This window comes from Octopus sinensis, linkage group LG8 (assembly GCF_006345805.1).
Source record: "Octopus sinensis linkage group LG8, ASM634580v1, whole genome shotgun sequence".
Classification (NCBI taxonomy): Eukaryota; Metazoa; Mollusca; class Cephalopoda; order Octopoda; family Octopodidae; genus Octopus; species Octopus sinensis.
In genome coordinates, this window is record NC_043004.1 from 29549457 (window position 1) to 29563106 (window position 13650).

General features: G+C 34.4%; 1 protein-coding gene across 3 annotated transcripts in view; it reads right to left on the minus strand.

The window, feature by feature from the left end:
- Positions 1-1036: 1036 nt before the first annotated feature.
- The window catches only part of LOC115215187 (glycogenin-1), a 32973-nt gene continuing 20359 nt past the window's right edge, over positions 1037-13650 (minus strand). The window contains exons 4-9 of one of the 3 annotated variants that reach the window (XM_036505302.1): positions 12690-12852; positions 9993-10119; positions 7986-8163; positions 4008-4025; positions 1658-1726; positions 1037-1340 (exon numbers count right to left, since the gene is read on the minus strand). In XM_036505302.1, the coding sequence (XP_036361195.1) occupies positions 1152-1340; positions 1658-1726; positions 4008-4025; positions 7986-8163; positions 9993-10119; positions 12690-12852 (744 nt within the window). In that variant the 3' untranslated portion in view covers positions 1037-1151. The remainder of the gene's footprint in view (positions 1341-1657; positions 1727-4007; positions 4026-7985; positions 8164-9992; positions 10120-12689; positions 12853-13650) is intronic. The other 2 variants (XM_029784374.2, XM_029784375.2) reach the window with 2 other exon arrangements.

The window sequence follows — 13650 nt, forward strand, 5'->3', positions numbered from 1 at the left end:
ACACTAATAATTGTGACAGCCACTTCCCATCAGTTACATTGTCATTTCTTGATGAAACAGCAATGAAATTGCCGTGATTATTATCTCAGCTAATGAGCTGCAGTTACTGACAGCAGAACATGGCAAGACCGAGCAATTTACCAACAAAGCTTATACCAATTCTCTAAACTAATCCCCAGCTTCTAAGTGGAATTCAGAAGCACAGAATATTGTACAGATTTTATGACAGAACAAGAAATTGTCAAAATTATCAATGTCTGATCTTCCTTATTAAAAATAAGGAGTTAAAACTCAAATGCAAAAGTCACAAACAAAAACAATTTTTCTAAGTTAATGATTTTCTAAAGGAGAAAAAATACTGCCAACCTCTGAGGTACCATGAAACTGCTTGAAGTTAGATACAACCAGACTATTGAGTTGAACACTTAAATTTATAAACTCCCATTTATGATAAAACTGGAGTTTAATATATTTAATGCAACCTATATAGTGAAGTGGCTGTATTATACAGAATTATTGTTCTTAATGATCAGCACCAAGAGACAGCCAATAAGAGGAAAGAATTCTATTGTTCTCTTCAAAAATGGAAAGCAACTTTAGATAAATTAGCAAATAATTTTCATCAGATGGCAGAGTAAAAAGTACAGAACTCAATTGATGAATAATGTGTATGATGCACTAAAATCTTGCAAAAAAATTAGGCACCTAAGGGGACAGAGAACGCTATTCTAATAACAGATTCTTGAAAATTAATCTATATCACTTAAAGATAAAAGACTTTAGAACCAGAAGGAAAATAATGTAAAAGTTTAGAAACTAATATCTCAAGTCTAGGATACTTACAAAGTGATTTAATAACAAACTTTTTAAATATATCTTATGACAAAGCAGGGAAATTGCTCAAAATTTTTAAGGAAATAATGTAAAAGCCAAAGTAAAATTGTGTCAGTCACAATATGGAGCAGTCAAATTAATAGATTGGGTCATTACATAGAAGTAAGAAAAAAATATGTAATGAAGTGCATAGCAGTTCAAGTAGTTTGTTAGTTGATTTAATAGCTTTGGAGCAGTTTCAATATATGTAGCTTATTCAAAACAAGTTTTGAACGTTTTTTTCTTTTCTTTTTTCACTTGACTTGAGTATAAATCATTCACATGCTGCCCGACTGATTTTGATTTAAATTCAAATCAAGTTTCCGTTGGATGTTATCAAAGCTATCTTGCCCCATATAGTCAATCTCACCATGCTCCCATGCCATACGTTTTTCAAATTCATCCATTACTGCTCTCTGTCCGTGACCGCTTAAATCTCCACCAATGATTGGACCAGTAAGAGCAATCTGCAAATGGAAAAATTTATTCAAATTAACAAAAGAAAATATTAAACAATAATGTAAGCATATAGAAAAATTTATGAAAAGTAAGCTTTACAGAGAAAAATAGAAAAACAAAAACAGAAAACTCTTTAGAATTTGAATTATATTCTACAAGCAAAATTTTTTTTTTTTTTTTCTACAATTATCTTTGAATAGTAAAACCAAATTTCAATATATGAATAATTTCAAATTAACATGTTCTATTAAATTAAATTTATATAGTATGTCAAATATTTAAGGATTCTAATATTACTAAACAAAAATCCAACATTGAAACTTACCCTAGAAAGTGGGGGAGGAGAAGGAGAAGTAGGAAGAAAAGAGGGAGAGGCAGTTGACAAATTAAACTCCTTGAAAGCATTTCAAAAAAGGAAAAAATGCAAATGTAAATTAAAAGAATAGAACTTGTGCATAAGAGAATCCTGCCCCAGAGTAATCAATGCATTGAAGTATACAGAAAGGTATAAAACTATAACAAAATGTAAAGATATTCACAACAATTCACAACTTTATTTCATACAAATTATTCACTTTGATTATATTGAACACTCAGTTAACTAGTGCAGATTAGTGAAACAAGAAACGATTAATGATTCGGTATATCCAATGAAATACAGAAAATATATTAATATGTTACAAATCATATATATATATATATATATAGAAAATAATCAAAAACCATTTCATTAATTCTCTAATATCACTAAATTCCACCTTTTTCATGTTAGTATTTGCAATGTATTTAAACCCATAAAACAGGTTCACTTACGGAGGTACAGATTATGTAGCTTATATCAATTACAGCATTGATTTCTTTTTTTTTTTTAGTAAACAAAAGACTTCATTGAGCCTAAATATATTTAATAACATTCCACTATATTTTAAAACTACAATAAAAGTTGTGAATTATTAAAACTTAGCATTCCTTTTCATCAATGAAAACAGAATTTAGATAGAATGTTCATAAGGAAAAGTGTAATAGTTGATTAAATGATTGCCCATACTACATAACTGAAGGGAGAGCTCACTTATCAAAGATCAAATTTGACTTTTCATCATCTATATATATAGTTACAGGATTAGAGTTTCATTTTACAGTATCATCATATTCTTCAAGTGATCAAAAAAGCGGAAACATTCAAATAAACAATTGAGAAATAAAATCTTAGCAAAGAAGAAAAAAAATTGAATAAAATGCAAAATGAAATTTATGGAAATAGATTGAATTTTAGTTTATAAATTCCAAAATGATAATTTTACACTGAATTTGTGGTAAAATAAAAGTTACAAAAATACAATTAAACATTTTTTTTTTTATTTGTAAATGGTAAACCAAACTATATCGCATTTTGACTTTGCTTATAAAAAAGAGTAGAACTGGTTTTTAAAACATTTTATTTTAAGAAATATTAAAGCAACTTTTGTATCAAATTCATTTTTCTTTACACTGATATTTCAAAATTTCAAAAACTAAAACTCGTTTATATATGAAAAATAAACACTAAAAAGGGTAAATAGAGAAAGATAAAAAAATAGTTGGCACCTAATTTTGTTTAGTTACAAATGTTTCTTGTTTTTTTTTTTGTTTTTTTTTTTTAAAGAGGGGTCCAGTTTATTTTATATCAAGAAAATGTTAATGACTCAGTAAAAGAATCATTTGAAAGCAGCCTTCTTATAAATTTGATAATAGTAAATTCACATAACTTTCTGGGGTTGCATGTTTAGAAACAGAACAGGGAGATAACTAGGTGGATAACTAACAATGCTATACTAAATTCTTGCCTTAATAAGCTTAGTTAATTTTTATGTAGATTTCACACAAGTTCAAAGAATATCCAAATTGTTCTGCAATCAATAATCAACAACTCAGCCCAGAATCGAAAGTTTGTAACAACTGTATCACACACTAAGCAAAGTAATTTGATTGAAACAACAACCATGTTAACTAAATTCAAAATTTGCTTTAGAATTAAATGGAAGGTTCCACCTAGTTCAGAAAAGTTAATATTAATTAGCAGTACACTAGCTGTTTTTACTATTTTCAGTACTTATCTAGTAACAGAGGGATGACAGAATAGGTAGGATGTGGTACAAACTACTTTATGGTAGTTGATTTACAATCCTTCACATTCTGAGATTATACTATCCTGACCACTTTGCTATTTATAAAATAAGTACTAGTTAATAAAAGTACTATGACCAATGTTGGTGACTATACTCTAAAAGTCAGCCAGTTGTATCTCATGTACCAATTAAGACTTGTGTTAATTATTTTCCAAATTTACCAGAAAATTAATATGTATCCAGATTAATCTAACCACTTCCTACAAACCATTTAATACAAATTTTTGTCAAGACAAGATATCTAAAATTGCTCAAGTGTTAAAAGCACAAGAAACATTTGTAACAAACTATGATTGTATGAAACCATACCAAATTAGCACTAATACAATGAATAATAATTTTTTTTTTAAAAGCTTTAAGCGAAAGTGAATGTAGCAGCAATAATACAATTATATATATACAAATACACTAATAAAGAAAAGGACTATTGACTACCAATTATAGAAAGAAAATAGGTAACTAATTAGATAATATAGGGATTAATTTGTCCTCAAAATAATTACATACCTTTAATTCTTCTGATTTCTTTAAAATGTAACAATTACAAAAATAAAATAAAAAAAGAAATTCAAATGAGATGAGTTTTTAGTTGCTATTTTTAACCCTTTCGTTACCAAACCGCCCAAAGCCACCCAAAAAAAGTTTTGGTTCATGTGACCAAGCCACCCAAAACCGCCCGTAATTACCTATTCATATTTAAATGAGAATATCAGAGCAAATCTCGTTAGTACATTCGTGAAAACACGTGATTATACTTCGTAAACAGTTCATCTACAGTTTTGTACAACGATCGACGTGTAATTTTAATTCCCTGAATTTTGGGAGATTTTTTTCCACATTTTTTCGGCATCGATTTTTCTTCAACTTTGAAAATGGATAGGAGTTTCATGTTATCAAGCATTGATTCCGAATTTAAAGCTTTTTCAACAGAAAGCACGTGGTGTACAAAATAATGAATAGGATATTTTTTTTATCCGAAACCGAAAGCAGCGATTCCGAAGAAACAAATCGGCGATGGTGACAGCAAAGACGATTTTACATCGGAATGAAGTAAAAAACTTTAAAATGTTTTTATTAGCAATTTTTCTGAGGAGATAGTTTATCTATATTCTTTCTTAGGAAGCGAAACCATTAGACTATGTTTTTCAGTATGCTTGTTTGGAGCGATCACTGTGGAAGCAAACTGTTTCGCAGAATGTAAACAAACACAAAATGAGGGATCAAAGTTCGGAAAATTTGTGAAGCAAATACTGGGTACTGTTGTGGATTTAGTTTTTATACAGGGAAACTAATGTTAGTCAGCATGGCTTAGGGTACGATGTGGTCTGGAAGCTATTGTTTGAAGCGATCAATGCAGAAACAAATTTACGCAGATTGTAAACAAACACAAAATGGGGGATCGAATTTCGGAAAATTTGTGAAGTAAATACTGGGTACTGCGTGGATTTAGTTTTTATACAGGGAAAATAATGTTAGTCAGCATGGCCTAGGGAACGATGTGGTCTGGAATTTATCACTTCCATACCATAACCAGGGCCGTATATTATTTTTTGACCGATTTCTTTAGTTCAGTCAAACTTGCGGTGGATTCCAGTATTTCACTTTATTCCACCTTTATGGTACACCTGTTGTGCATTAAATTCAACTGATGATCTAGTGATGTGCACAATTCTTTATCAAAATTTTGTTGCATACCCATTTGAATATTAGCTGATGATTCATTTTCTATGATGATGTTTAAACAAAATTTTAATATTTTTACCTTTTGCTCAATTTACCTGAATTTACCTGTAATTAAAGTCACTTTGAGGCAAAAGTTATGCAATAGAATTGATTAAGAACCCTTTCTTTAATTATGTTCCAAATATCACATTAATATGTTGATAAGTAAAAAAGTTACAGTTATTTAATGAAACAAGCCTAAATTCATGATTATTTTAGAATTTAATTGAAACTCATGAGGGGTGTATTTTGGTCAGAAATATAGTAACGAAAGGGTTAAAGCAAAAATAATCAGCCAAATTTAACATGTAAATAAATCATTCCATTATTAAAGACAATGTTAGTTTTGTCAAACAAAATTCAGACATATTAGCATAAAACATTTCAAAAAAACATGAGAATGCAGACAAAGCCATTGACAGGGTCCCCCGCACCTTTATCTGGAGGGCAATATAGAAGCCAGTGATAAATGAGCTGCTGGTGGAAGTTGTACAAGCTATATTCAGGGATGTTGTTAGTAAGGGGAAAGTTTAGTCTACAGGTAGTTCACCAAGGATTGGCTCTCTGCCCCCTCTCGTTCATCAATCCTCAAGGCCATAACAGAGGAATTTAAGACTTGGTGGCCCTTGGGAGCTCTTCTATGCTGATGACTGTTCTTATAGCTGATTCACAACCAGAACTAGATGAAATTTCAGGTGTGGAAGCAAGGTCTGGAAGCAAAAGGCTTTATAGTTAATTTAACAAAGACCAAAGTCCTTGTAAGTAGGAAAACAGACAAACCACAAATCCCTTCAGGGAGATGGCCCTGCTCGATATGTATAAAAGGTGTAAGTAGAAACTCCATAAGGTTTACCCAGTGCAAGCTGTGAACACACAAGAGGTGCAGCAATAAGGTTAACAGAGAACATAGCCTTTGTGTATGGCAGATACACAGGTACAATAAACACTGAGAATGTTCAGAAAATAAGCCATCAAATGCTCTGGGGGGTTTCTTAGAAGTAATAAATAGCTTCTGTTACTTCAGTGGATGCCTGAGAGCTGATAGAATAGAAACAGACTGGGAAAAATTCAGAGTTTCTACCTTTGTTGATAACAAAAGGCTTCTCTCTCAGAGTGAAAGACAGATTGTATGATGCCTGTGATGAACAGCCATGCTAAATGACAATGAAACACGGGCTGTGACTGCAGAGGACAAGCAAAGGCTTGAACGAAATGAAACCACCATGCTCTGCTGGATGTGCTATGCCAGTGAGTATGTGCAACAGAGTGAAAGAGTTTTAAGAGAAAGATTGGGTATAAGAAGCATCAGGATGTAGTGTGCAAGAGAGAATATTGTGCTGGTATGGTCATGTGATGCATATGAATGAGAACAGCTGCATAAATAGTACCAATCTCTAATTGTGGAGGGAAACTTTGGAAAGGGTAGACAACATGGGACAAGGTGGTGAAATATGATCTTTGGTTGAGCCTCACAGTGGCAATAAAAAGTGATCGAGACTTCTGGCAATTTGCGGTGCCTGAGAAGACACATCAAGCTAAATGAATCATAGTCATTGTCAATGCTGGTGACACATGAAAAACACCCAGAGCACTCTGTGAAGTGGTTGGCATTAGGAAGGACATCCAGCAGTAGAGACCAAGCAAAACAGACAACTGGAGCCTGGTGTAGCGCTCTGGCTTACCAGTTCCAGTAAAACCATCTAACCCATAACTGCATGGAAAATGGTTGTATGATGATGAACTGGGTGAGATTAAAACATTTACAAAAATATTCCATTTTAAACTAATCAATAAAAATTAATTAAAAACTACCTTAATTCCTTCCACTAACTCTAGTAATAAATTGTATCCAAACTAGCAGAATCAGTTTTCCTGCCATAATCAAACTAAACATGAAGAACAAGATATTTTTTCATCTAAATTCTAACAGTTTTTCCATTAAAAATACTAATTAATCTGTAACTAATTTCAGAACCTCTAGATCTTTAAACTTCAAAACTGACATTGGATGATAGTTATAAATTGAGTGTTACCATCATACAACCAGTGTCATCATTTCCAGTAGTCTGCCAAAAATACCTGGGAAATATTATTTTGCTTGGAAACAGTTGAGGGTTGATGACAGGAAAGGCATCCGCCAAAGAAAATCAGCTTCAATAAACTCCATCTAAGCCATGCAGCTTGGAAAAGTGGTTGTTAAAATGATGATGGTTATGATGGAAATATTTCTCCAGTATTTTTGAAGAAAGATTTTTTTTTAATCAAACAAAAAAATCTTTTGTGAATGATACAATTGTTGATCTGTTACATTTTTTTCAAATAAAATGTTCATCAACAACTAAATTGTCTTTTAATTAATAACAAATTTAAACCAGTTTTCTTATTCCTTGCTTAAACCTAACTATTGAAATAAGCTGGGACTGCTTATGTGTATATTAACAGCTATCACTGCAACAAAGTGATTGTTTTAAGACTCAAACCAGTTGATCTACTTTCTAAATCCCTCCCCATACAACTATAAATCTAAGGGAAGACCTTACAACAGATACTAGTAATGACTGTGACTGCAATATCTTCAAACTTTCATTTTAAAAAATTAGATGATAAAACTCAACAAGTTATAGTTATATTTTCAATGCCAAGTTATAAAGTTACTTATAAAATACAAAACATGTTGAAGTGCAATAAACTGTTTTCATGCAAGGTAACTGGTTTTAGTTAAATCCCATAAAGAAGCTTAAACATAATAAAAAGTCTACATACCCCGTGATCGATTACAGGATAAACAGACTCCATGTAAATGTTCCACCATCGCTGGAGGAAATCTGGATCATGACCAGAATTAGGCAGTGGGGTTACTTTCTTTGTTTTAGCATTGTAACAGTGTTGCCAAGGTTTGATAGCACCAAGAAAATGTACAATCTTTACGTTTTGCTTGAACCTGTGTATGAAAAGTATATTTATTGGTAATTTTTCCAAAAGTGAAACATGAATAAAAATGGCCAGAATTCATAGAGAGCTTCATGAGAAGAAAAAAAAAGATTTGCAGTCACAAAATAAAAGCATACATAGGAAATAAATTTAAAACCACACACAAAAATCTTTTACATCAAATTCAAAACATCGCTACCAAAGCCCAAAATTCAGTTACATATATTCTACACATTTGAATAGGATAAAATTTTAACAAATCAGTTGATTCTGGTTATTATAGACGTAACTAAGTAATATTATACTAGCATTTCACAGAATTAATGATAAACTTTTGGGTTATTTTTGAAAACTTTATCCAAAAAACCTGAAAGTGTAGCCTGTATTGTGTCAGTATCAAAAATTAGTCACTCATCTGCTAATCATTGAAAAGTTAAAGAAATCGGAATACGATGATTACTTATTGCACTAATATATATATATACACACACACACACACACACACACACATACACTTTATATATTTTATACACAATTTTATAGACTTAATACACAGCACTCATAAAATAAATACTCTTATTTTTCCATTTTCCCCATAAGTAAAAAAAAAAAAGAAATATTTCATACAATAGGCGTAGGAGTGGGTGAGTGGTAAGTAGATTGCTTACCAACCACATGGTTCCGGGTTCAGTCCCACTGCATAGCACCTTGGGCAAGTGTCTTCTATAGCCTCGGGCTGACCAAAGCCTCGTGAGTGGAATCCCGTCGTATATATATTTATGTGTGTGTGTGTGTGTGTCCCAACATTGCTTGACAACCAATGCTGGTATGTTTACGTCCCCGTAACTTATCGGTTCCACAAAAGAGACCGATAGAGTGAGTACTAAGCTTACAAAGAATAAGTCCTGGGGTCGATTTGCTTGACTAAAGGTGGTGCTCGAGCATGGCCACAGTCAAATGACTGAAACAAGTAAAAGAGTAATATGATACAACCGTTAGTTAAATTGCATATATCTGCCACTTAAATAAGAATGAATATTTCACGGAATTGCACTCATATGCATGTGTTAAGTGACAGGTGATATAAAAAAACTGTTCAATTAAAAAATACAATTTTCAATATCCAATCACTACCACCACCATCATCATCTCTCTCCTCCCTCTTTGCCTTTCTTTAACCTCACCATCAGAACATCACCCCTCTGCTACAATTATATTTTTAACTCTCCTCCTCTACTTTAAACTAACTTTTTTAACCACATAATAAATATTACGTCCCCCCTACCTCACATCATGGATGCTTCCTTCTCCCCCTTTTTCTGTCACATTCTTCACATCCTTTTTCTCCTTTCTTTCCCTTCATCTAATCATGCGAAAGCATTACAATTACATTCCCTCTATCTCGCATCAAGGACGTTTCTCTCCCTCTTTTTCGCTCTCCCCCTTTTTCTCTATTCACATGAAAGCATTACCAACAGGCTAAGTAACGCAATGGCAAGCAAAATTATAATACATTTCTGTAAACAGCAGCCAGACTGGACCAGTTTAAATGCATAAAGCAGCTTGTTTTTTACCCTCCCAAAATGTACCAAGTAAGTTATTTCATCTAAAACCATTCAGTGTTTGATGAATAACTCATTTCACGCATAAAACAAATTCAAAAGTTATGCAGTATTGCAACAGTTTTGAAAATTCATGCTTTCAAAACTCTTAACATCTAAATTAAATTTATTGGAGACTTGAATGTAAACCAATTATATTTCATGAAGAAAATGAGAGAATTTCATAAAGAAATACATAAGCTAACTAAATTATTAATGTTGAAGAAATATAACTTACTGCTTAAATGCTGGTAAGTAACTGTAAAATGCTTGAGAAACAACATTATAAACAAATGGCAGATGCTTCTTAATATCTTTTGTAGCCCAATCCTTAAAGTATAAATTCAATAATCCTTGGTCACCACCTAAAGAGAAAATTATAAAATATTAAATGGGATGAAAAGAAATATCAGCAAAGTATTTGATTTTAAGCAAAATTAAAATAAAATAAAAACTCACTTCAGATTTCAAAACATTAACTGACAAAAGATATACTTTTATCAACTCATTTATTCCAAATGAGTATATGAAGTTACCTTTTTACATACCAATCTTTTTACAATTTAGATTCTCTAAAAAGAAATGGTGGGAAAAGCAATTCTAGTAATGCTAATAAATGGTTGAATTAAACAGTATTGATTCAATGCACTCATGTAAAATGTATTTTGAAAAGATTTAATAGGTTTTTTTTCCCTAAAAACAAATATCCTAACTAAAATCAAGTTTTACTACTTCTAAATATCAAAATAGAAAAGAAAAATAGACACTGACTCAAGAATTTCATAAATTATTTATTTTGAGTTTTGATAGCTTCCGTTACCTAGGCGACCAAGTCAGTAGCGGGGGTGGGTGTGCTGAAAGTGTAACTGCTAGAGTAAGAATAGCCTGGGAAAAGTTCAGAGTGCTCTTACCTCTGCTGGTAACAAAAGCCTCTCGCTCAGAACAAAAGGCAGACTGTATGACGCATGTGTACGAACAGCCATGCTACATGGCAGTGAAACATGGGCCGTGACTGCTGAGGATATGCGTAAGCTCGCAAGAAATGAAGCCAGTATGCTCCGATGGATGTGTAATGTCAGTGTTCATACTCTGTTGTGTATGCACACTGACAGAGTGTAAGTACCTTGAGGGAAAAGTTAGACCTAAGAAGCATCAGTTGTGGTGTGCAAGAGAGACGTTTGCGCTGGTATGGTCATGTAGCGAGAATGAATGAAGATAGTTGTGTGAAAAAGTGCCACACCCTCGCGGTTGAGGGAACCTGTGGAAGAGGTAGACCCAGGAAGACCTGGGACGAGGTGGTGAAGAACGACCTTCGAACTTTAGGCCTCACTGAGGAAATGACCAGAGACCAAGACCTTTGGAAGTATGCTGTGCGTGGGAAGACCCGGCAGGACAAGTGAGACCATAACCCGTGGCCTCTACCTGGGACGTAACCAGCCCACTTATGCATACCGTTCCTTCTTGTGACAAACCCTACTTGTGAAGACCTGTTGAGGCAAGTGAAAATCAAAATCGAAATCTTTCAACATCAATGGAAATTGTAGCTGAGATACCAGTGCCGATGGCACGTAAGAGAACTGTCCGAACGTGGCCGTTGCCAGCACCGCCCCAACTGGCCTCCGTGCCGGTGGCACGTAAAAAGCACCATCCGATCGTGGTCGTTTGCCAGCCTCGCCTGGCACCTGTGCAGGTGGCACATAAAAAGCACCCACTACACTCTCGGAGTGGTTGGCGTTAGGAAGGGCATCCAGCTGTAGAAATACTGCCAGATCAGACTGGGCCTGGCGCAGCCTTCTGGCTTCCCAGACCCCAGTTGAACCGTCCAACCCATGCTAGCATGGAAAGCGGACGTTAAACGATGATGATGATGATATGACATACCAGTCTGAGGATGTCAACACACAGAGCCTGCAAATTATGTAAACCATTGCTTTCACCAAATCTATGGAAAAAGTTGAGCCTCACACTATATTGAAACCCATCTCGTCACTGCCTTTTCTACTGCTTACTACAGAAAACCTTTCAGTCCCGACTGCTTTCACACGACCTCAACTTATCACTTTAAATGTCCACTTTTCCATGCTTGCATTGGAATTCATTGAAGATTTTCTAGAGCCAGATAGCCTCCCTGCTGCCAACTTTCAACTGTTTCAAAGTAAAGTAATATTTCCCCATGGCCCGATGTTTTTCACTGATGATGGAAGCAAACATCACTTGCACATTTACATCCATCATTTGAAGTTAATAAAAAGGTACTCATACACGAAGACATATACACACAGTTTCCATTTACCAAATCCTCTCACAAAGCTTTGGTTGATCCAGTGTTACATTAGAAGACATTTGCCCAAGGTGTTGCGCAGTGGGACTAAAACAAAAACCACATGGTCGGGAAACAAGCTTTTCAACCACATAAACACGATTGCACTGAGACACACAGCTTCTACCAACCAGTTTCGCCAGGTATTGGTGAAGTGATAGCTACATCATAAAACATTAGCCAACATGATTCACAGAGTAGGACTGCAAGGCATGTTAGTCCTGCATCTCATCTCGCTTATAGTGTCAACCTCCACCCAAACCACTTTTCCCAACCCTTCCCTGTTAAGTCAGTCCACAGGATTCCCTCCTCCCGGCCCATGTTTTTCTTGCAGCTGCCAACTTACAACTGCTCAACAGAAAATTGAGTCACATTAATATCACCAAATTCTGAGGGCCTACAAAAACTATGAGCACAGTCCCTTTGTCCAGACCAAACCAATGTAAAAATAAACCATTAGATATAGTGCCCACAGCCAAGAAAAGTGAGCCCTTGTTAGTGATATACCATAGTAAAAAGATTTCCTCAAACAAACATGAAGCAATATTTCCAGCAGCTATTTAGAGAAAAAAATCAAATGCAACAGAGATAATCCCAGAGAAAAGGTTTATTTACCATCAAACGAGCCTTCGGTCTTAGCAAACTGGATCAATGACTTATATGTTTCTTCATTTGGTTGCATTACAAAAACACCCGAATTGAAGCAATCAGGCCATCCTGGATCAGGAGCAGCAGAAAGTTCCTCCTTTTCAAAAAGCTCATCCACACAATCAAGAACCTGTAAGAGAAATTTGAGTTTGATACACCAGTTAGAAGGAAACAAAACTACCAAAACAGAGAGGATATATATATAAAAAAAGGGAAATATCTAGTCATTAAATGCATTCCAACAATTCATATTTAAATCTGCAGCACCATAAAAGATATCATAAAGGATATCAATCGTCTGGAAGCCGTTCAGTGACGTGCAACCAAAAGAATATCCTCCATCAGGCATTTGCCATATACTGAACGCCTTACTTCCCTGGGCATGGACACATTGAAACTCCGATGTCTAGCAGCTGACTTGGCAGACACCCATAAAATTATCAACCATCTTACAAACAATAACTCTGAGCACCTTTTCGAACTCCACCTGTCTAACACCCATGGACATGCTTACAAAGTCAGGAAACAGCACAGCTCCCATGACTGTTGGAAACATTTTTTCACGCTGAGAGTTGCTGAAGCATGGAACAAACTGCCGGCATCAGTTGTTAGTTGTCGGAGCACTGCATCCTTCAAAACTTCCATGCTTTCTGAGATTCGCCAACACTACACCTGATTTTCTCCCCTCCATACACACACAAGCATGTATCCGATTCATGCATTGTTCGCTTTCCAGACATTTGTACATTATTGCATGTGCTTTATACGCACTTTCTGACAAGTTGTGGTGCACCTGAGCACTGTATACAATAATTTCATTATTATTATTATATAAAAGTGTTATTTACACTTATGCAGATAATGGTTTCAATCTTTGGCACAAGGGCTCATTCTAGGGAGGTAGTAAATCAATTACATCAACCCTAGT